Source organism: Talpa occidentalis, unplaced genomic scaffold (assembly GCF_014898055.3).
Source record: "Talpa occidentalis isolate TD23 unplaced genomic scaffold, MPIMG_talOcc4v2.1 talOcc4.7, whole genome shotgun sequence".
NCBI classification, from domain to species: Eukaryota; Metazoa; Chordata; class Mammalia; order Eulipotyphla; family Talpidae; genus Talpa; species Talpa occidentalis.
The window spans coordinates 109,421,289-109,445,902 of NW_023605083.1; the positions used below are offsets into that span (position 1 = coordinate 109,421,289).

The 24,614-nt window shown below is 42.9% G+C and overlaps 1 protein-coding gene across 11 annotated transcripts in view; it reads left to right on the forward strand.

Annotated features, from left to right (window-relative positions):
• Positions 1 to 24,614, forward strand: part of TEX14 (testis expressed 14, intercellular bridge forming factor) — a 91,739-nt gene that overhangs the window by 60,793 nt on the left and 6,332 nt on the right. For 6 of the 11 annotated variants that reach the window (XM_054689713.1, XM_054689715.1, XM_054689710.1 and 3 more), the window contains 13 exons: positions 953 to 1,084; positions 3,485 to 3,524; positions 5,567 to 5,648; positions 8,267 to 8,329; positions 9,804 to 9,931; positions 10,479 to 10,681; positions 11,685 to 11,781; positions 13,523 to 13,597; positions 17,311 to 17,388; positions 18,106 to 18,205; positions 20,058 to 20,150; positions 23,120 to 23,229; positions 24,469 to 24,520. In XM_054689713.1, coding sequence (XP_054545688.1) covers positions 953 to 1,084; positions 3,485 to 3,524; positions 5,567 to 5,648; positions 8,267 to 8,329; positions 9,804 to 9,931; positions 10,479 to 10,681; positions 11,685 to 11,781; positions 13,523 to 13,597; positions 17,311 to 17,388; positions 18,106 to 18,205; positions 20,058 to 20,150; positions 23,120 to 23,229; positions 24,469 to 24,520 — 1,253 coding nt within the window. The remainder of the gene's footprint in view (positions 1 to 952; positions 1,085 to 3,484; positions 3,525 to 5,566; positions 5,649 to 8,266; positions 8,330 to 9,803; positions 9,932 to 10,478; positions 10,682 to 11,684; positions 11,782 to 13,522; positions 13,598 to 17,310; positions 17,389 to 18,105; positions 18,206 to 20,057; positions 20,151 to 23,119; positions 23,230 to 24,468; positions 24,521 to 24,614) is intronic. The other 5 variants (XM_054689714.1, XM_037495104.2, XM_054689717.1 and 2 more) reach the window with 3 other exon arrangements.

Sequence of the window (24,614 nt, forward strand, 5' to 3'; positions counted from 1 at the left end):
TAAAGGAGAGGAAACTGCTAAGTGCTTAGAAAGAGGAAGTATGTGGAAAAGCAATGTCCCAGCAAATCACAAAACTTCTGCAAAGGGATGATGGAAGGTGAGGAGAGGCCATGTGATAATCGGGGCCTGAGCACAGAGAAATAGGCAGAAAAGCAAGGGGTGAATGCCGAAGTAATAACTATTAATTTATCTTGTTATTGAGATTGCATAGCTATTTTTAAAATCCTGCCCTTTCACTTGTTTTTAAACGGGAATACCTGAGGAACTTCCCAGTTTTGAGCATTCTTAGCCTCTTCCTGAGGACAGGCAGTGCCATTGAGGATCATGATGGGTGTTTAAATTTGGCCCCCAGTTTGAGTTATCTAGGGCCCTGTCCTTTCTGAGAATTGAAAAACAGAATGGGACCTCCCTGGTGGTGCAAGGGGTTAAGGTGCAACCTATGAAACTATCTGTAGCCAGCCACTGCAACATGAATTCGATCACCGGCTGGCCAGGGAACTAACCCACATGGCGCAGCAGACCTCTCCTGCCTCACCTGCTGCTCCCTTTAGCAGTGTATTTCAGTCTGCCTGTTCTTTTCCCCACTCTTTCTCTGGTGAATCCTCTCACCCCTGGCCTGTACCCCAGTTCTTGTGCACAAATAAATAAATTCTATAAATAAAAATGGAATGGTTGCCTGCCCCCTGGCAACCCCCCCCTCTACCTCATTGTGCAGCTCGGTCACTGAGGCTTAGGGCTGCCATGCCTCCATCCTTGCTCTAGGTAGTTTCTAGCTCATTGGGGGAAGTAGGGCTGGGGCAGGGGTGAAGTAGGCAGGAAGGGGCTGGCTCAGAGAGTATCACCCTGACTGCTGGTGTTTTTAGATAACCCATCACTAACACTGCTTCCTACTATAAAGGGCTTTATTTACAATGAACACCAACTTAAGAGTGATTTCCTACATTATTAATAGGATCAATCCGTGCAATCAACTTGCTCACCAGAGTCTTCTGAGGAGATAACAGAGGAATTTTTAACTCCAGACCATGAATATTTTTACTCCTTGACTGCACAAGAAAACTTAGCTCTAGAGGTAAAATCACAGGTCAGGGTAAAGTATATTTTCTTTTTCATTTCTCTTTTTTCTTTTCTTTTTTTAAAAAAATATTTATTTATGCATATAAGATCTGGGGTACAGGCCAGTGATCCGGAGGGTGAGAGGATTCACCAGAGACAGTAGGGAACAGAACAGACAGACTGACTGAAGCACACTACTGAGGGGAGCAGCGGACAAGACAGGAGAGGTCTGCTTTGCCATGTGGATTGCTCCCTGGCCGGCCGGGGATCGAACTCATGTTGCAGAGGCTGTGGCTAGCTTCATAGTCTGGTGCGCCACCAGGGACCGCCACTTTTTTTTTTTAAGATTTATTTATTGGGCCTCCCCTGGTGGCGCAGCGGTTGAGCGCTGGGTTGCGAAGCTGCCCGCAGCCTCTGCAGCGCCGGTTCGATCCCCAGCCGCCTGGTGAGGGTCCCACATGGCGCGCAGACCTCTCCTGCCGCCCGCTGCTCCCCTCAGCAGTGTATTTCATCAGTCTGCCTGTTCTGCTCTCCGCTCTGGCTCTGGTGAATTCTCTCACCCTCCCGTGCTTCTGACTGTACCCCGTGCTTGTATAAATAAATAAATAAATCTTTAAAAAAAAAAAAAAAAAAGAAATGCCCTCTCTCTAAAAAAAAAAAAAAAAAAAAAAAAAAAAAGATTTATTTATTTATACAAGAACCGGGGTACAGGCCAGATGCGCGGGAGGGTGAGAGGATCCAGCAGAGACAGAGTGGGAAACAGAACAGGCAGACTGATGAAATACACTGCTGAGGGGAGCAGTGGGCACGACAGGAGAGGTCTGCCGGGCCATGTGGGACCCTTGCTGGCAGGCGGGGATCGAAATGGCCCTGCAGAGGCTGTGGACAGCTTCATAGCGCTGCGCTCAACTGCCTGCGCCACCAGGGGAGGCCCACGGGTAAAGTATATTTTCAACTCCCTCCATGGCCTCTTTTAAATTACGTTTATTGAGAAAAATAGCTTACCACATAAACGTGTATAATGTTGATTTACCAGCAGTTTCATGTGTTTTTAAAAAATCTGAAAAATTTTTGAGAATGGAAGGTCATGTGCCATTTCTCCCCAAGTTGTGGTTCCCGCTGTTGTGCAGCACTTTGTCTTTTTCACAGAACATTTTTTGTCATGTTATCTAATCCACACATCCTTCCTGTGGGGAAGAGAAGGCCTGCTCTTACATTTCTTTGTGAAGAAGAACTGGTGACCCATAGATGTGGGGATAGGAAGCCAGGGCTCAGCGGGGGCTGTGAGGCTGTCCAGACTCTGGGCTTTCTCGGGGAGCTGCCTCTCGCTTTTGCAAGAACCTGTTTGTACAGATTATTTTCATTGACAAAATGAAAGCCCCCGAATGCTCCTACTTATTTATGTGATTTCTACCTCAGTACCCCTCTCATCCACCACCTTTTGGGGATCTTTTACACACATGGAAGATGGAGTAAGGAAAGAGGACTATACATGTCAGCTACAACCATTCGGCTGACAGGAATTCAGCGATGTGTCACAAAGCATAATTTCCACTTGTCTGCACTTTTGAAAACTCAGAGCATATTTCCCTTATGGATCCTTTATGTTTTCTTTTTTTTTAATTAATATTTTATATAATTCTTACATCTTTCTTCATTTTTGCACAATGTATGCATTATCATTTTGGTTATATTCCCCATACAATTGCACCCCCCCCCTTATTTTGACCATAGTCCTTCCTCTCCCCTTGCTTCCCCCCCTTTATATTTTCTTGATTTTACTGTGGGCAGACTGAAATGTTAAGAAAATCTTTAACAAAATTATACACACACACACACACACAGATATTGCATATAATATGTATTTATGTACTTGTCCATAAACGTATAATATAGAGAAAAGTGCTTAGATCTTGGGTACAGCTAATGAACTTTCACAAATGGAACACACTCATGTAACCAACCCCAAATCAAGAAAGGGAACGTTTCCCCAAAATGCCACCTTGTGGTTCCTCCTAGTCACAACCTCTCCTCAAAACACTCGAACAAGGATTCTGGCTTCTCACCCCATAGAGTAACTTTGCAGAGGTGGCCGTTCTTTACTCTTCTTTGGCTCTTCTGATAAAACTCTCATGAATCAAAACAATCTCTCTTGGAAGGTTGGGGTATGGAGGGAAAAATGATACAAAGAAGAGAGAAGTCCCACAGTCCCCCTCACAATGAGAAGAACAGGGAAGCCTGTTCTTTGTGCTGTATTGAGCACAAAGATTTTATGCCTTCAAAGTAGGTTTGTTCTTTTTCTATAAAAGATGTGGGGACCTTATATAGGTTATCAAATTTTAAGAACATCAAGAAATTCTCTTGACCTTTTGATGATATCTGCCTCCAGTGAAAGTCTTTTCTGTGTTCTTTCTTCATTCTTTTATAGACCTCGAGTCCCATAGAAGAGAATTTTAAAGGAATACAAGGTGCGTTTGCCCAACCTCAAGCCTCCGGTAGATGACTATGAGCATTATTTGCCTTCACTTTACGGATGACAGATGGTTAGGGCTGAAACTGTCCTTGGGGAGCTCATCTAGGACTTTCATTGTGTGTCTGAGATTCTCCTCATTAGAATGAATGCCCTGTATCTCACCAGCCTCTGACATCCACACATCATGCTATTTATACCTCCGCTTGCAGTCTGAGTGTAGATAGCAGTTGCTGCTTTTTTTCCCTTGGTCTTTCACTAGATTTGTTTCATTCATGGCCCATAGCAGGTGTCTAGATACCTGAGGGATTTGCCCAAGCCACATGGCTAGGTACTGACATGGCACAAACTAGAATTAGGTGTCCATATCTTTCTCTACCCCACAAGGCAGAGTTTCACCATCATTTTCCTTTGATTGCTTAGCAGCATAGCAAAAGAATTGATAAAAGCTGTGCAGGGTCAACATAACATCCTCCCATTGGGAGTCCTTGGGTTCTGTATAACTTAACGGCTGCTTTCTGTAACATGGGGAACTAACCTTGAATCAGCAGCCAGATTATGGCACAAGGCAAGATTTAAGTAAACTATTGGCTCTGATACAGGCATTTTAAAAAATGTGCACCTTTGCATATCTATTTTAAAAGTTATCCACCCACCAAACCCTGGGGAGTCCATTGTCATGTCCTCAACACCCTGAACACAGGCATTATGGGCTCAGGTTCTGAACTTGGCTTACCCCTATACCTGCTGTGTGCTCTACCTCCCCTCTTCCACCTGATCCAGACCCCCATCACAGGAGGGCGCCATTTTCAGAAGCTGTAAGCTTTTATATAAATAGTTAATTTCTCAGGACAATATACTTTATAAGTCTTCAGACCCGGGTCTTGGGCCACCCGCCTCTTTCTGCAGAGCCTCTGTCCACAGTCACTTTCTCTGTGAGCCTGGCCTGTACAGGGCTGTTTCACTTGTGTTCAGAAGAGGGTTGAGTGGGACTGGAGAAGTGGGCAGGCAGACAGAAAAGTAAAGCATATTCAATAGAAACATCTGAAAAACATGAAGAGACGGACACATGCTGGGCTCCAAGGCCAATTTGGCCACTGACTTTCTGTGTGACCTTCGGCAAGTCACCTTACTTTACTCCATGCCCTACTCTCCCTTTATGTAAAGTAAAGGAGAGGGTCAGACTCAAAAGATCTCTGAGTTCTCCTTTGGCTCTAAGTTGTGCTTATTAGAAATTCCTTTATAATCTCTGGGTATTTGGAAGAAAGTCCCAAGAAGAACCCTGATGCTTTTCCCATGGTTCTCAGAATCCCTTGGTACCTGCTAAAGGTGGCCATTACCCACCAGACTGCCTGAACAAGGGTTAGAGGGGCTGTGAGCTTTTTTTCGCCAATAGGGGAGTTGCTGTCTATCACCGTCTCTGTAAAACAGAGCAATACAATCGTGGGAAGGAAAATGGATATTAGCCTGGTCTGTCCAGGGTCTGCAAAGCCTTGTTGAGAATTGGGGAGGAAGTATTTTCAGAGTCCGACATCAAGGAGCACAGAGGACAGTTGAATTGCCCCTTAGTACTGAAGCCTCACCCCCACTCTTTGAGTGGTGTTTCATGGCCAAAGGCACAGTTAGCACTCTGGGAATTTCCAGCTAATGGTCTTTTCTATTTGAAATCTTTATTGAACAAACAGTTCTTGGTTCCAGCGCCCTCTAGTGTCTGTTGACAGGAACCAGGTCAGTTTGCCTTCCTGCAAAAACAAAACAACATTTGTCTCCATAAATAACTGCAGTTATAACTGAAAGGCCAGTAAATGGCTTGATTGTATTCTGAGTGTCAGAATATAGTTCTCCCCTCTGAGCAAGGAAAATAAATGTTCAGAGCAAAAACCTCTTTGCAGCACTCAATCCAAACCCAATTAGGCAAGCGCTTTGTCTATCCAGATTATTTCTCATTCTGAACCAGACCACAGGAAATTCTAGGGAATGAAAATAATAATCTGGGTTGGCAAAAATCCAGTTTAAAATGCATTTAATTTATTTTTTAAGGTGAAGAAAAGTTCCCAGTGAGAAAAAGCCCTGGAAAGAATGCTGAGGTTTCAACTCAGTCTCAGTTTCAACCTATACGAAGGTATGTGCTGTTATAATCTTATTCACAGTTTCAGACTCACAGAAGCAATATTAAATTATATCCCATAACTGACCCATATTTATATATTGCTTATTGTCAGACGTACTAGCCGTTATGTTAGCAAAGTCGGCTCAGCTTTGTTAAGCCTTGTTCCGTAGAATTATGAGGGGTCATGAAAAGGAACCATTATCTGCATTCAGACCCTGACTTAGCCTTTCTAGCCGTGTGACCACAGTCAAGTTTCCCCACGCCTTTTTTCTATTTCCAGATTTATAATATAAGGATAAGAAGCCTTACTGGGAATGTTGACAAAGCGATTAAGAGTAATGATATAACCCCCAGGCTTTATTCCAGAGAAATGAAGATTTTTGTTTGTACAGACACATACACAGATGTTTGTGGCAGCTTTATTTGTAATAGCCACGGGCTGGAAACCCAGATGTTGTCCAACAAGTGAATGATTAAGCTGACTGTGGTACATCCAGACGCTGGGCTGCTCCTCGGCAATAAAAAGAATCAACGCTTGGTACTTGCGGCAACTGGGAACTATCTGCAAGGAATTATGCTGAGTGAAAAAAGAGGTCCCCAATACTTACTTACTATATGATTCCACTTATAAAACATTCTTAAAATGACAAGACTATAGAAATAACAGGAGGAGGGACTTCCAGGAGTTAAGGAAGGAGTGGAGAATAAGAGGGAAGTAGACTGGCCATAAAAGGGCAATGTGCGGAATCCTGGCAGGCAGTGGAGCTGTTTTGTAGGGTGGCTGTATCCCTATCTGCACTGTGGTCAGGGTACTGTTCTGTAGATCTGTAAGGTGCTACCATATGACTCTACAGTTACCTCAAAATAGAAAGTTTAATTCAAAAATAAAAAATTGGAGCTTCCCTGGTGGCACAGCAGGTTGAACGCAGTGCTGTAAAGCTGTCTGCAGCCTCTGTAGCGCTAGTTCGATTCCCGGCCGGACAGGGGGAATCCCACATGGTGCAGCAGACCTTTCCTGTCGCGCCCGCTGCTCCCCTCAGCAGTGTGCTTCTGTCCATCTGCCTGTTCTGCTCCCCACTCTGTCTCTGGTGAATCCTCTCACCGTCCCACGCCTCTGACCTGTACCCCAGTTCTTGTATAAAAATAAAAATAAATCTTAAAAAAAAAGAAAAAATTAATATGGATATAAAGTGCCTGGCAAATAGCATTCAATTTACTTCCCCCACCTCAATTTCCTTACATATAATAATGATCACTAGTATTTCCTAGGCAGCTACCATATGCAGGCACTCTGTTTTGTCAGATTTAATTCCTACAACAGTATATATATGTGTACATACTGTCATCCCCATTATGTCAGTATCTGTTGGGATAGGCTAGATCATGCAATTGATACATAATGAACAAACCCACAATTTTTAACTGTTTAAACAACAAAAATTTCTTTTTTTTTAAAGATTTATTTATGCATACAACAACTGGGGTACAGGTCAGAGGTGTGGGGGGGTGAGAGGATTCACCAGAGACAGAGTGCGGAGCGGAGCAGGTGGATCTACTGAAATACACTGTTGAGGGGAGCAGCTGACAAGTCAGGAGTGGTCTGCTGCACCATATGGGTCACCTCCCTGTCCAGGGATCGAACTCATGCAGCAGTGGCTGCAGATAGCTTCATAGTGCTGTGTCTTAACCCCTTGCACTACCAGGGAGCACCCCCCCCCAAAAAAAAAAACAATAAAAATTTCTTTTTTGCTCATGCTTCATGTCTATCATGGGATGGCTTGGCTGAAGGTGATCAGACAGGAGTCTCCATCTTTGTGCTTCCTTGATTACTGAAGCAGGCAAAAGGGAACATGGTGAATTGAGTGCTGCTTCTAAAGTTTTTGCCCCAAAGTGATTCATATCACTTTAACTCAAATTTCATTGGTTACAACAAGTCATGTGGCCATTTATATAAATTAGGGTGCCAAAAATGCTGTCTTACTATGTGCTTGGAAGGAAAAATAAATAATGAGCAGAATTTACAGTCGTAACTCAGGGTCAAATCCACAAATCCATACTCTATAGTTTTGGTTTCACGGGATTGTTGCAGATATGAAAAATGTGAGAATGTATGGAATGATTTAACCTGGGATCTGGCTTATAGTCATTTGTTCATCAAATATTAGAACTGAATCCTAAATAGTGCTTAAAGTAGAAACAAGTTAAGTTTGTCTTCTTTATTTTCTGGCTGATTTTTGGCTTAAACCTCTGTTGACATCATTTGACACTCTGTTCAAGGAAGCTCTCACAGTTGCTAAGTCCTCAGGTCTTTGCCCCATCCTCCAATCTCCAGTCTCGGCAAAATCCATGTTCCATTGAATTCCTTAGAAACTCACTGTCATGTAACATTATTGACTGATTTCAGATGAACTAACCCGTAGAAAGGATTTATTCAGTCTCTGGAGAGGAAACTGAAGCCCAGACATGCCTGAGAACACAGGGCTAGTCACAGCAGAGCCAGAACCAGAACTCACACTTGCCATGTCCTTCCCACTGCTTCTCGCACAGGACTGGTAAACTGGTCCTTGGTACCAAGTTATGCACTTTGTTGACAGGGGAGTCATGTGATTTTCTTGCTTTCTCTTTTATAGTACTGAGGATGAACAAGAGGAGACATTGAAGGAGTCACCAAAGGAACTGAAAGAGAAAAACATGTATGGCCTTCAAAGGTTGCCTAAGCATGGGTTGTAAAGTCTTGGTTTTGGGGAATAGTAGTTCCTTGTTGGAACGGTCTACATTCTTCCCATTGTTTTTAAAGATTTATTTTATTTATTTATGTATACAAGAGCTGGGGTGTAAGCCAGAGGTGTGGGGGTGAGAGGATGCGCCAGAGACAGAGTGGGGAGCAGAACAGGTGAAATACACTGCTGAGGGGAGCAGTGGGCGAGACAGGGGTGGTCTACTATGCCATGTGGGTTAGCTCCCTGGCCGGAGATCATACTCATACTGCAGTGGCTGCCAATACCTTGCACCACCAGGGATGCCCTACATTCTTTCCATGTTTTTTTAAAGATTTATTTATTAATATAAAAACTGGGGTATAGGCCAGAGGTGTGGGGGGGTGAGAGGATTCACCAGAGACAGAGTGGGGAGCAGAACAGGCAGACTGACTGAAGTACACTGCTGAGGGGAGCAGCGGGCGAGTCAGGAGAGGTCTGCTGTCCCATATGGGTAGCTCCCTGGCCAGCTGGGGGATGGAACTTGTGCTGCAGAGGCTGTGGATAGCTTCACAGTGCTGTGCTTAACTCTTTTGCCACCAGGGAGGCCCCATTCTTCCCATTTTTATGTATACAATTAATGTGAGCATGTTTATTCTCTACCAAAAGCTTTTATTAAGTTGATGATGTGAACTATGAAAAGATTTTATTATGGTAATGTGATCTATAATTAACAGCATCTTACAATCAAGGAAACACAGTGATAATAATAATAAAAGTTTATACTTGAGATAGATTCAATCTGTTTTCCACATAAATATCCTTTCATTTATGGAAATGGTTTATTTTCAGCTGTAGAGATATGTTTAAAGATAGGATTTCTTTTTATAATATTCTCTTTAAGATATATAAGATAAAATTAAGTATTTTGGGTTTTTAAAAGCCATAAAATTGACCTAAAAGAATGGTCTCAAATGGTGAAAAGAGAAATGCATAACAAAGACATGCAATAAAACAAACAACTATAAGATATTCTCTAATTTTGGCCTCATGTTAAATTAAGATTTTGGTCAAGATCAGACTTAAAAAATAACTCCCAGGAGGGCTTCCCTGGTGGCACAAGGGGTTAAGCACCGCACTATGGAGCAGTCCACAGCTTCTGCAGCGCTGGAGTTCGATCCCTGACTGGCTAGAGAGCAACCCTCATGATGCAGCAGACCTCTCCTGACTCGCCCGCTGCTCCCCTCAGCAATGTGCTTTCGGTCATTCTGCCTATTCTGTTCCCCACTCTGTCTCTAGTGAAACCTCTCACCCCCTGCATCTCTGGCCTGTACCCCAGCTCTTGTGTGCATAAATAAATAAATCTTTAAAAAACCAAAAGTTAAAAAAAAAATAACTCCCAGGAACATACTGTTTAATTTTTTGAAATATTTTCTTCTAATTACTATATGCTTTTATTTTAATTCTTTAGATCATTGACAGACATTCAAGACCTATCTAGTATCTCCTGTGAACGAGATGGTTCTTTTAAAGAAATTTCATGCAAAACACCCAAAATAAAACATGCACCTACTAGTGTCAGCACTCCGCTTAGCCCAGGTAATCACCTGCTGGGATGAGAAGCATTTTGGGGAGAAGAGTTAACAGCTCCTGCCCAATGACTATGGGAAACCAGCTCATGTTTGCTCCCAGTGCAGGGGTGTTACTTAAGGGCATAAGCCACAGGGAGAGGGAGCAGCTGGAAGGTTTTTCACTTTCATGGTAGAGAATCACCAATGCAAGGTCTGCTGTGTACTCTAATCACTATTGCATTTGGTGCAAAAGCTTAGGATTCTCTAGTTTGTAAGTTGTGCTTAAACATATACAGATTTGATCCTATAGCTACATACAGCCAGCATCAAATATCCTCTCTTAATATTGTTATTTTCAATAAATGGTAGTTTAAATAATCTCCCTTTGTGTTGATGGCCAAGTCTATACAGACTGCCATTTTTTTTTTTATATCTGAGGAACTGTGCCTCAGATCGTTGAGTATTTTAGTTATTAACAATTTAGAATCCTTGGTATGGGTGTAAGAATTTTGTGGGTTTTTGTTTTTAAATAATGTAAGGGATCCAGACTCTTACTGCCATCTTTTCTACAACAGGATCCATTTCTTCAGCTGCCAGTAGGTACAAAGACTGCCTTGAAAGTATCACACTTCAGGGTAAAACAGGATCTACCTCCTTCTGTAACAGTCAAGAATCGTTTCGAACTTGGTCTGATAGATATATATCTGTTCGAGAGAAAGCTAAGAGTCTAGATTCCCTTCTTATGTCTTCCGAAACTTCCCCTTCAAGACTGACTGATGTAAGTATTCTAACCCTGTGTTACACATATCTGGAAACCCAGAGGCCTCAGTGATCTAAAGTGCCAAGATTTCTCCAAATCCATTTTACAAAGAAAATAAGAACTATGCTTTAATCTCCAGGCTTTCCTGGGGCTCCCCCTGGAGCCTGTGTTACAGGATAGATATTGGGTTTTGTGCTTTTATTCCCCTTTTCTCCCTCCTATGTAATGCTTGACAGTTGATCTAAACAGCCCGCTTCTGTCACAGCTTATGATACTACCTTCACCTCCATTGTTCTCTTTGACCATACCCAGCCCACTTGAGGAGGTTCCAGTTCTGCTTCATATTTAAAGTCCTCTGAGAGTTTTGGTTTACCACCCCTTCTCTGAACTCCTGAACTAATAGTCTGCAGCAAAAACACATAATTGTATACTATCTTCTCCTCTCTTCCCTCCTCCCGCTCCTGTATTTTCTCTTCCTCCTCCCCTCCCCCACTTCATATTTCATATGTGTAGTTTCCAAGAACACTATTAAGTTCTTTACTTACTGAAACCTAACTGACCATCCTGTGGACCAATCAATTACTTGCTGTGGACCTTAAATAAAAATCATCTTCTTTTGGGCTTTTGACTTACATTTGACTCTATTTCACTTTGAAATAGAGAAATGACAAAGAATTTTTGTGGCTTTATTTAACAAGTGTTAATTGGGCTGGTTCTAAGTGCCAGGCCCTCTTCTAGGAAAAGAGGTATGAATACAGAAGACACAGTCCCTGCCCCATAGGGCCGCACAGCCTAGTGAGAAAGGCTGGAGTATAAAGGTAGGTACTGAGTGCTACAGAAATCAAGAGAGGTGAGAAGGCTTCCCTGGAGGGTGACATTTGAATAAGTTTGACTCAAGCTACAAGTGACTTATTTTATCTTATTTCATCAGTGACATGCAAGCTTAATCTTGGAAATGATTGAGCTTCACAGACTTTTTTACTTAATACCAAGTGTAAATTACCATGTTTATATCTTGTAGAAAAGGTTGTCTGCATTTACCAGGACTGGTTCTTCTGTCATTGCTAAAGCACCTGACACCTTATTCCATGCCACCCAGAAAAGGAGCTTGCCAAAAGGTACTGTGTTTAATATCAAAATACAAGTTCATGATAGTCAGTCAGGAGCCTTATTCTCATCTTTTTTTTTTTAAAGATTTATTCATCCATTTATACAAGCACTGGGTATAGTCAGAAGTACGGGAGGGTGAGAGAATTCACCAGAGCCAGAGTGGGGAGCAGAACAGGCAGACTGATGAAATACACTGCTGAGGGGAGCAGCGGGCACGACAGGAGAGGTCTGCCGTGCCATGTGGGACCCTCGCCAGCGGCTTGGGATGGAACTAGCGCTGCAGAGGCTGCAGGCAGCTTCGCAGCCCAGCGCTCAACCGCTGCGCCACGGGGGAGGCCCTATTCTCATCTTTGATGCTGCATTAGATTCAAATGAAAATGCTATTACTGCCTCTGCTCCTGATTATAAAAGTAAAATGTACTCATTGTAGAAAACCTGGAAAATAATGAAGAGCTTAAAAAAGAAAACCACCATTTAACCTTAGCATTTTTTATCCTGATGTACTTTTTTGTTACATATCTTTTTCATGCTTTTAGAAATGTACAGAAACATATTTTTAGCAGAGATGAGATTATATGATAATCAGCTTTGATCTACTTCTTTTTGTTGATGATATATTTTGAGTATTTTCCCTTGTCATTAAAAATCATTTACAAATATAAGTCATGGCTACAAAATAGCCCATTCTACTTGTGTTGCTTAACCATGCCCTTAAATTAGAGATTTATATGGTTTCCTAATTTTTGCTCTTTGTAAAAATTTATCTGCACCTCTGATCCTTTCCTTAGGATAGATACTTAGAAGACAGTTTCAAAATCAAAGGGTGTGAGAGAGTATTAACAGCTCTTGAGACATACTGCCTTTGCTGCATTAATTTTTTTTAAAAGATTTATTTATTTATGCATACAAGAGCTGGCTGGGGTACAGGCCAGAGATGTGAGGGGTTGAGAGGATTCACCAGAGACAGAGCAGGGAACAGAACAGGCAGACCGACTAAAACACACTGCTGAGGGGAGCACCGGGCAAAAGAGGAGAGGTCTGCTGTGCCATCCCTTGCTGGTGGGGGATCGAACTTGTGCTGCAGAGGCTGTGGATCGCTTCATGGTGCGGTGCTTAATCCCTTGCGCCACCAGGGAGGCCCTACTGCATTAATTTTAATGTCTTATGTCTTTGATGCAACTCTTAGAATTTCTGCCAGTGCATGGGGATTTTGTGATTTATGCTCAGTTGATCTTATAATTGAGCTCTTAGGGAAAGACCCAAAGTGTGTCTCTTAGTTTATCCCTGGATTGGTAATCTGTAGAGAGAGTCTTCACAATTCATGATTTTTTGGTTCACTCTGACTGGTCCACAACCTCTATATCCCTCCAGAAGTGCTAGTCCAGATTGGTCCCCCAACCCCTTTGTAAGTGTTTGTACTTCACCTACTTCAAGTATCCTTGGGGATGGAGAGGTTCAGATCAAGCAGAATTGGGTTAAGGGGTGATATAGGAAAGGGTTTGGGTAAAAGGGGGAGCTAGACCACTCACAGATTAGGTCTCAAATAGAAATAATAATAATGTGAAAGACTTTCTCCTCACCTTAGTTTGTTTCATTGTTGAGAAATACTAAATCAAATCCATGTGGGAGCCTAGAAAATCCATAGTTTGTTTCATCATGAACTCCTAAATCAAATCCGTGTTGGAACCTAGAAAGTCCAGTTGAGGTCCAGGAAGGTATTACGTCATTTTCCCATTTATCTTTTTGAAGAACTAGTAGAAGCCATCTCACAGCATCACATTGATGAACTACCGCCACCATCCCAGGAGCTACTTGACGAAATCGGTAAGGGATGTTCAATATAGATTATGCTTCCTGCCCCTGTTAGGGCTGGTCACTGACCACGACATGATTTCCTGTCTCAGGTGTGAGCAGTAGTACAAAAGATCCTGTGATGGTCTGATGGAATGTCCAAAACTCAGGAAAGGGGAGTTTTCCAATAAAATGGGCCTCAAATTATTATGGAAGCCTGGCCAAGATGATTGGCCTGTGTCTTTTTCATTTTGTTACTTAAAAGGAGCTAGAGTAATGCTCCTAAGAGGAGATAGCAACATGCAAAATGTTTATTTTGATGAACTTCTTCTCTTAAAAGTATTCTCATGTCTCCTCTTATTTTTTTTTAAGATTTTACTTATTTATGCATACAAGAACTGGGGTACAGGCCAGAGGTGCAGGTAGGTGAGGGGATTCACCAGAGAGAGTGGGGAGCAGAACAGGCAGACTGAATGACATATACTGCTGAGGGGAGAAGCAGGCGAGATAGGAGAGGTCTCCTGCACCATGTGGGTAGCTCCTTGGCCCACTGGGGATCGAACTTGGGCTGCAGAGGCTGCGGACAGCTTCACAGTGCTGTGCTTAACCCCTTGTGCCACCAGGGAGGCCCTCTCATGTCTCCTTTTTGAATCAAACCTGCATACCTTGGAGTCCTGAAGTCTTGACTACTCAGACCAAAACATCCTATCCTTTGAATCTTGCTGTTATAGAGGCGGTATTAAAGATATTGGCATCATGGTTACTTCCCTTTCAAGAGGGCACAAGACCTAATGAGACCAGAATTTTCCATTTCAGGCAGAGACTGAGCTGTAGCCAGTTCATGTTTGGTTGCAGCTGATGGGCTGGACCTGCCCAGTGGAACTGATGCTGAAAAATAAATGATGCGTGGTTATAGAGACATTTGGGGCAGGTGGTTTGCTTCTCCAGGAAAGACCTGACTCTTCTTGACAGCCTCATCTGCCAATCCCTCACCCACAAAGTATGCATCTCATTAACTTTTAATAGTCCGGTTCTTTGTACAGGAACTCTAGAGAATTTGTCGAGGGACAGAGTTATCAGGGTCTTTGAGGTTTTGTGTCTCATTGGGAAGAGGCAGGTGAGTGAGAACTTATCTGGTCCTAATCAGTAGAAGCTACCTTCTAGGCTAGCACAACCCCAACCCATGAACATTGTCCTGGTGAACATGGTAGAGCCACTCAGAGCTGCCAGGACCTCCCTTGGATTTCCTTTTTCTGTAATCATAGGTCCTTGCCACGCTGCATCCCTCCCCAAATGCCACCAGATTGTCCTGGTCACAGGGATGTTGGTTTAGGCTTTTAGGACCCCAGCTCCACCCTGGCTTTCCTTAGTGCAGTGATGAAACTGCTACTTGTGAGAGTGTTGTCCCACTCTCGCACATCCTGCTCAGGTGGGTGCTCAGTGTCATCTATTTCTCGGTCATGATTTAAGACACTTGTAGATTAATTTGCAGTTTGACCTTAGCATTACTTTTCCTTTGGCTTCTGCTGTCCTCTCTGCATTTACGATGTGGACCTCCCCATTTAAACAGCATGACCTCATGGTACTGCTGTACCCCAGCATGTTCTGTGGAACCCTTATTTTACTTATGGGCATTATCAGGGCCAGATTTCGAGGTGATGTCTATACTTTAAGGTGGGTCACAAGGGCGCTTGGGTAGTTTCTCCTAATACTGGTCCCTCCCATGAAATTATTATGTGTCATGGCTGTGCTGCCTTTTCCCCTTAAAAGAGCGCTGGGGAGTGACCTGGAGTTGACACCTGCTGACACATGTAATGCTGTTGGCTTCTGACAAGGGCCTATGAGGAGCCTATATCCTTTAGCACCTTAGGATACAGGTGATCCTTGAAGATCAACAAGGAACTACTTTGAACAAGGATGCAAATGACTTTTTTTAAATTTCAAATTTCATGAAATGATCTTGTGAGGAGCTGCCAGGTATGCCTGCTTCCTGTCCTGCAGGAAGGGAGAGACTGCAGCTGTACCATCATCCGTGCTCCCCGGCAAGTCCGGGTTTCCCCCTGGGTTTCCTGTCTGTGCGCCTTGCAGCTGTCTTCTCTCTGCTTTGCTCTGTTCTGGGGAACATTTTAAGGAGACTGAGCATCTAACAGATGCTAAGCAGTGTACTGAGTTTCACTGTGGCTTGTCTCGGACTAGCGATAAATTCTTTAGGAACTGGAAATTCCTTTGTCTTTATATAGATTAGATTAAAAAATCTGAAATATAGGCCAATAAAGATAGGGAACATTTTGAATTATGACAAATTATAACATAGAGATTTTAAGAGCATTAACTTTAGGGCCTCTCTGGTAGCCTACAGGTTAAGTCTCAGCGGTATTACCACTACAGCCTGAGTTGGATCCCTGGCCAGGGAACTAACCCACATGGCACAGCGGGCGACTTCTCCTGTCTTGCCTGCTGTTCCCCTCACCAGTATATTTCAGTGACTCCACCTCTTCTGCGCCCCACTCTGTCTCTGGTGAATCCTCTCGCCTCTTGTACCTGTGGCCTTCACTGCAGACCTTCTACACAAAAATAATAATAATGAAGATAATGAAAATCACAAAACTAAAAAAAAAAGTGCATAAATTTTAGAGCCAGACTGGATTCAAGTTCCAATTCAATGTCTTACTGTCTGTGTGACTCTAGGCAAGGTTCCTAACCTTTCTTTACCTTCATTTCCTCATTTGATAAACAAGAATAACAGTAACACAGTTGATCCTGTTGTGAAGATTAGTTGTGAATATTAATCTTGAATCACTGTATGTCAGTTAGGCAAGGCACCTATGACATAGGCTCTGCCACTGTAACCTGTCTTCATTTTATTTTTCATTTTAGTGTTGTCTGCGATTTTGTCATACTTAAGGAATTCCTTTCATTTATTTATTTTTTTAAAAAAAGATTTATATATATTTATTTATTTATACAAGTACTGGGTACAGTCAGAAGCATGGGAGGGTGAGAGAATTCACCAGAGCCAGAGTGGGGAGCAGAACAGGCAGACTGATGAAGTACACTGCTGAGGAGAGCAGCGAGTGCAGCAGGAAAGGTCTGCATGCCATGTGGGACCCTTGCCGGTGGCCAGGGATCAAACTGGCACTGCAGAGGCTGTGGGCAGCTTTGCAGCGCAGCGCTCAACCGCTGCGCCACTGGGGAGGCCCACCTTTCATTTATTTTTTTTAATTAAAGATTTTTTAAAAAGATTTATTTATGCATATAAGAACTGGGGCACAGGACAGAGGTGTGGGGGGTGAGAGAATTTACCAGAAACAGAGTGGGGAACAGAACAGGCAGACCCACTGAAACACTGCTGAGGGGAGCAGCAGGCGAGACAGGAGAGGTCTGCTGCGCCATGTGGGCAGCTCCCTGGCTGGGGATTGAACTCATGCTGCAGTGGCTGCAGACAGCCTCATAGGTTGCGCCTTAACCCCTTGCACCACCAGGGAGGCCCGAAGAATTCCTTTTAAATGTGGAATGCCTTAAAGCAGTGGTCCTCCTTCAAATTTTGTCAGGCATCAGAATCATCTGGAAGACATGTTAAAACACAGATTACTGGACTCCAAGCTCAGAGTTTCTAGTTCTTGCATATCTAACAACTTCTTAGGTTATACAGATGCTGCTGGTCTGAGGACCACTCTTTGAGAATCACTGTCCTAGAGAAGGGGCAGTGGGAAGGAAGAAATAAGTTGCCTTTTGTTCCGTGACAGAGCACTTGAAGCAGCAGCAGGTCCCATGCACTGTGTTGGGTGAGAACACAGCGAGTCATCTGGACATCTCGGCAAGAGGTAAGCTGGAACCACCCAGGTCTTTTCTTCCAGTTTTGTTTTAATGCTATCCTGAGCAGCACAGGGGGCTCGCTTGGGGGAGTGTGGACCTTGGATGTATGGCAGACTGTTTAATGGCTGTAACTCTCAGTCACCGTCATTGTAAAACAGGGAGGATAATTCTTACCTCATGATGGACATAATAAATAGCTCCACGTGCAGTGCCTCTTACGTTATAAGATACTTAACAAATGTTCGTTCCCTTCCCTTCAGAGGACTACTAATAGGATGGAGTGAGATAGCATATGTAAAATGCCTGGCATACATTAAAGGGCACTGTACTTCCCCACCCGGATTCCTCCCTGGAAACATCTAACAAGTCACAACAGGATGGTCTGCAAGAGTAAATTTGTGCGATTTGTTTCAGGGTCTCTTGCCTCCTCTTTTATGTGCCCTTTCTTTCCTCTGCTTTCTCTGACTCTCTCGAGCCTTGGCACAGATAAGATGTCCTGTAGCTTCTTCTGGCACCAAAGAGCTCCCAAGACCCCAGAAGCAGCTGCTGTGAATACAGGCGCCCTGCAGACTGCCACCTGGCCCCTGCTGTCCTGGGAAGAGGGGAACTGGTCATTGCTTACCTCAGGGGCCACTGATTAGCCTTTATTTTTTTGCGCTTTAAGACAGGATTTTTCAGTATTTTTCTGTTGCTCTAATCAGCTTAAGTCTTTCAACTGTTTCTAGATCAAAGGCACTTAGAAGAACAAGAAACTAAAAGTAAGAGAGACGATAGCAGTATGCTTTGGACCAAAGAAACTCAGGATTTAGAAGAAGATACAGAGAGGTAACAGAAAAGTTGACTTTTAAAAGAATTTTTAAAACTCTATTTGTTTGTAAGTTTTTTTCCTAATGTTGAGAAACAAGACATTCCCTCTAGTGTTTTCCATACTATCCTAATAGCCCCTATTTCTAAAAGGTTTTATTGTTTCATTTAAATTTTTTTAATTGTGATAAAATACACATAACATGGAATTACCATTTTAACAATTTTTAAGTGTATAATTCCGTAGAGTTGAGTGTATTCACATTGTTGTACAACTGTCTCCTGAACTTCATCTTGCAAAACTGAAACTCTATACCCACTAAACAGTTTCCCTCTCCCCTACCCCCTATCCCTAGAAACCATCATTCTACTTTCAATTTCTATGAGTTTGACTGTTTTTGACATCTCATATAAGTGAAACCATACAGTGTTTGTCTTTTGGTGGCCAGCTTATTACACTTAGCATGTTTTCAAGGTTCATTGATGTAATGTATTTTGAGTTTTTTCCTTTTGGGGCTGAATATCATTTGTGTGTGTGTGTATGTGAGAGAGAGAGAGAGAGAACACTATCTATTCACCTGTTGGTGGACACTGGGTTGCTTCCACCTTTTGTCTGCTGTGAAAATGCTGCTAAGAACATGAGCATACAAATACCTCAAGACACTATGCTTTCAATTCTTTTGGATATATACCCAGACATACTGCTGCATCATATGGTGAATCTATTTTTAATTTTTTGAGGAAATACCATACTATTTTCTACAGCAGCTGCATCATTTTACATTCCCACCAACAGTGCACAAGGGTTCTGAGTTCTTCACATCCTAACCACTACTTGTTCTGTTTGTTTGATAGTAGCCATCCTAAAGGTATGAATGATATCTCATTGTGGTTTTTGATTTGCATTTTCCAAATGACTGGTGTTGTTGAACATCATTTCATATGTTCAGTAGCCATTTGGATATCTTTGGACAAATGTCTATTCAAATCCTTTGCTCATTTCTTAATAGGATTATTTATTGTTTTGTCAATTTTTTTTGTTTTTACATCATTTTTCTAAGCAAAGACCAGTTTCAGCTTCTTTCAAAACAATTTATTCAAAAGCTGTAGAAGAGAATTTTTAGATCTTTCTTAGCAAATTAAAGAAAATGGGGGCAGTCACCCAGACAATTCAGTCTAAAATCAGAGGACTGCCTCAAGAAACCTGATTCTTTTCCGGATTTGGTGTTCTCCTTTGACTTGTGTTGTAAGGTAAGCCACTTTGGCTCACCTTTGCCTCCTGACTTCTCTTGCATTGTCCTGTCATTCAGGGCCTGGACAGGGGTGAGATGAGTGAGAACACTCCTTGGGCACAATATTGAAGGGGACACCAGAGAACTTAGGGATCAAGATTGAACTATTTCGGTGCCACTTAAAAAATATCAAAATCAGTGCAGAAAAATCCATGATGAACAAAAATAGCTAAATTTTAAAGAAAGACAGGATCTGAATCTGCACTAATGCTACTTGCCTCATCCTAATCCTGGTCCTGTGGATCCTGGGGGAAGGCCTGCAGAATATTTTCAGCTGCAAATGATAGGAAATTCCTCTATTGTGTTTAAATGAGTAGTGATCTCATAGGTGCTGAGGGTTTTTGTCAAGGGGTTAAAGGAGGGCTTTAGTGCACATGTCAGTTGGATTGAACCATATGGACCTCTATAAGTCTGTGTAACTTGTGCAACTAAGTAACCATCTTGCTGAGCTCTGGTTTTCTCATATGTAGAGTGAAAGCACAAGTTTAAAGATCCTTTCCCACTCTAAGGTGCTATGCATTTGTGTCAGGGAAGAAGGGAAATACTTATAATCTCAATTCTGTTCACTTGCCCTTGGACAGAGCTCACTCTACTCTTGACGAGGACCTGGAAAGATGGCTGCAGCCACCTGAGGACAGCGTGGTGCCACAGGATCTCCCCAAAGGCTCTGCAAGGTTAATCAGGGAATCATTCTTTTCTTTTCCAGGAAGGGGGAGGTTCAATTTTTTTAAAAAATACCTAAGCTCCTTGGAGAATACATGTCTGCTGATGGTATTACACTGCTGTAGATAAGCCAACCCTGACTCCTGTCTACACTCCACCTCTCTTCTGCCAGCTACCTAGAGTGCTCAAGATACTGACTGAAAGATTGATATCATTAGAGACAGCAGCCTCTAAGATTGCTGTATGTGGCCCTGTCACCGTCAACATTTTCATCTGTCATTTGAATTAAATCTACCGAATTAAATCAAAGCATGGTTATCAAATTTTTACGTAACATAAATCTAAGAGTCAGTGTTGTGGGTGACAGACTGGATTCCAATGATCTGGACAAGTGGAAATGTTAGACTTCTCTAAAAGATGAAGGTGAACATTTAGATCCAAAATATAGAATGCAAGCAATCTCATTCAATGAAGAATTTTTTTTTTAATGATTATTTTTTGGGGGCCTCCCTGGTGGCGCAGGGGGTTGAGACACAACCTATGAAGCTATCACAGTCACTGCAGCACGAGTTCAATCCTGGCCAGGGAGCAACCCACATGGCGCAGCAGACCTCTTTATTTTTTTTTAAAGATTTACTTATTTATGCATACAAGAACCTGAGGTACAGGCCAGAGGTACGGGGGGGTGGGGGTGGTGAGAGAATTCACCAGAGACATAGTGAGAAACAGAACAGGCAGATCGACTGAAATACACTGCTGAGGAAAGCAGCGGGTGAGTCAGGAGAGGTCTGCTGCACCATGTGGGTAGCTCCCTGGCTGGGGATCGAACTTGTGCTGCAGTGGCTGCGGACAGCTTCATAGGTTGCGTCTTAACCCCTTGTGCCACCAAGGAGAACCCAATGGAGAATTTTTGATTGGAAGTTTCATTGAAGGCAGGAAGTATGTTTTATTTTTAAATATACCTAACACTTAGCATGCATTTTGAGAGGGAAGAATTCAGGAAATTCTTCTTTAAGGAGGCATGGACAGTGAATCTTTGAGGCTTCAATTTGATGCAGTAGCTAGAAAGGTTAATGCAGCATTAATGCTGAACAGACAGAAATGTTCTTTCCAAGTGAAGGTGATGTCTCACTTTGGTAAGAGGATCCTAGGACACCGCATGGGACTCCTTTTTGGATGTCACATTTTAAAAGGGACATTCACAAACAGAAGAGGATGGCCACATAACAGGCAGAGATCTCGAAACCATGTCATATGAGAACAGCTGAAGGAGGTGGGGAGGCTCGTCCAGAAAAGAGCAGATGGAGTAGAGAATTTGATAGCTGCCTTCAAATACCTGAAATACTATAAAGTGAAGAGTCAGCTTACTCTGTTCTTCCCCAAAGGACAGAGTTAGTGACTAGAAACTGTACAATAAGAAATTTTTATTCAGTAAAGCACAAAGTTTGTAACAGCCATAATTACCTGCTAGGGAAATGGCTACATTTCCACTTACTTTACCAGCAGGTCCTCCTGCTCATGGGGATGATCTGGAGAGCTCTGGTCAGGCACTGGGGTGGAGGTAGACGTTACCCTAAGGCCTTCCCACTCTGGAGCCAATGATCTTGTTAGTGATGAGAGGTAGGGGGAAAGAATCCTTTTTATCTTAGCTGACTTTATTTCTCTCTTTCACATATATTTATTTTTAATATCCATTAAATGAAAACAGAAGAATGTGGTCCAGCCAGCATCTGTTGAGCCAAGGGCTCAACAGTAAGCTGAGTGCTATGCTAGGGCCTGGAGATGCAGGAGGTAGGGTTTAAAGAGCTTACTGTAGAGTTGGAGAAATCATTTCTTCATATCAGTTTTGACAGGTGTGATCTTTGTTGTTGTTTTTTTATTTAAAGATTTTATTTATTTTTGTGTAGAAGAACTGGGGTATAGGCCAGAGGTGCAGGGGATGAGACAATTCACCAGAGACAGAGTGGGGAGCAGAACAGGCAAATCTACTGGGGCCTCCCCGGTGGCGCAGTGGTTGAGCGCTGGGTTGCGAAGCTGCCAGCGACCTCTGCGGCGCCGGTTCGATCCCCGGCTGCTCCCCGGCCACCTGAGGAGGGTCCCACATGGCACGCAGACCTCTCCTGCGGCGCCGGTTCGATCCCCGGCTGCTCCCCGGCCACCTGAGGAGGGTCCCACATGGCACGCAGACCTCTCCTGCCGCCCGCTGCTCCCCTCCCCTCAGCAGTGTGCTTCGGGCTTTCTGCCTGCTCTGCTCCCTGCTGTGGCTCTGGTGAATTCTCTCACCCTCCTGCGCTTCTGACTGTACCCAGTGCATGTATAAAAACAAAACAAACAAACAAATAAATAAATAAATGCCTCTATTAAAAAAAAAAAAAAAGAACAGGCAAATCTACTGAAATACACTGCTGAGGGGAGCGATGGGTAAAACAGGAGAGGTCTGCTGTGCCATGTGGGTTAGTTTCCTGGCTGGGATCAAATTCACACCATAGGGGTAGGCCATTGCAGTGCTAGCACTGATACTTAACCCCTAGGCCACCAGGGAGGCTCTTGATAGGTATGATCTTAAACAGACATATCAGTGAGATATTTCACTTCAGAGAGAGTTTTAGGAAGTAAAATAAATGGTGGTTGTAAAACCAATTACAATGCTTTTTGTCTTTGATACTATATATCCCTAGTGGTTGAAAGCAGATTCTGAGACAGACTGCCTGTGTCAGATCCCCAGCCCTGGACTTACTAGTCACATAATTTAGGTTCCCTGTTCCTTAATTTCCTTATTGTGTAAGGGGGATAGTTTATTGTTTACATAGTTGTCATGAGAATTAAATGAGTTAATACATATTAAAGCGCTTGAATCAGTTTCTGACCCCGGGGGAACAGTCCATTAGTGCTAGCTATTACTATGTTGCCTTTAGAGCACTGTTCTGTTCTCCTGGCTATTATGCGTATGGCTTGATGCCCCAAATCATTGTTGTTAAAGGGAGACAAGTATCAAGGAACAAGAAATTGGTGAAAAGAAGAGGAAAGAAGAAGCAAGCATCAAGCCAGAAAGAAGGAAATCAGAGAGCTTTTTAGGGACTTCTGAAGAAGGTATGTGATCTAAGTGATCATTTATCACATCACCTGTGGTTCTTGGGCTTTGATAAGCATCAGAATTATTTTGGAATGATTCCCTGATACTATACATAATCCTCCTATACTTTCTCCTGTAGGTCAGCTCAGATTTTCTGTTAATTGCCAATCATAGCTTCACCACAAAACAACTTCCAATTCTATTTCTAAAGCAAGCCTTAGGCCAGTCTCATCATCCTTATCTTGCATATTGTCTGGAAAGATATTTTGCTTCTTACCGTATAGTGTTTTCAAAAAGTGTTCTAAATTTGGCTCTCACACAATCTAGAATACAAAAAGAAATCGTAAATTGTAGAATTTAAATGGAATTTGCAAGTAATGTGATTTATAAATTAGCCTTTATAACTATTTTGATAGACCTTTAAGACTTCTGATGTACCATTCTTAAATAATGCCTTTTATTTAAATTCCTCCCCCTCAGGAAGTTAGAGACATTAATGCTTTCAGATCAACTGGTATTGCTTTCATCCCTTCTCCAGACCATTCTTACTCTCCTTCCTCTGTCCCGGGATATGGACCCTTTTTGACCTGAACTTCTTGGCCAGTTGGCTTCCTCTTTGGAAGGCCCAGCAGAAGATCAGAATGCAGGAAAGCATTTGGGGTACAACATTTTCCGTCTGCCTACTTCTGTACCTCAGCACCTCATTGAAGTGGTATCCCTTCACAAGTGCAGCTTTCTGTAAGGCAGACACTCCTTCCCAGTTGTAGTTCTCATCCAGTTCTAGTAACTGGCCTGTCCCACCTTCACCCCCACCGTCACACCTCTTCAGACTTAGGAGTGACAATGGCTTCACACCACTGCTAGGCACTGCATACTGTGCTGTCCCTTGATTGCTCCCTTAACTCTGACTACATCTCTGTACGTTATGATGTCGTTAAAATTCAGGGGTGCATTCTGTTTTCTCCAGGATTTGACTGGCACGGGCCCGCAGTGTGTGAGCCTTTAGCTGGTACTGAGTTAACTGAGAACATAATGCAGGGACTTTGTGAACCAGCCACATTGGTATGCACTGCTGTAGCAGAGAGCTCAGAATGTTAGGAGGGGAGGCTGATGAACTGTGTTTTCAGAAGATCCTATCTCTGTTATAGCTAAAACAGTATACTAGAGAGGGCACTACTATGACTTCCGAACACTGGCACCTTTTGACCTAGAAGTAATCAGATTGTTTTTTTCTTCTCCCTGTGTTTTTCCTCAAGATGAACTAAAATCCTGTTTTTGGAAGCGACTGGGTTGGTCTGAACCCTCCAGGTAATGAGATACCAGATATTTGTAGGTCAAAGTTCAGCCTTCATAGACAACCTAAGCAGACTTTAAACATTTGCCAGTATCTAAATAAACATTA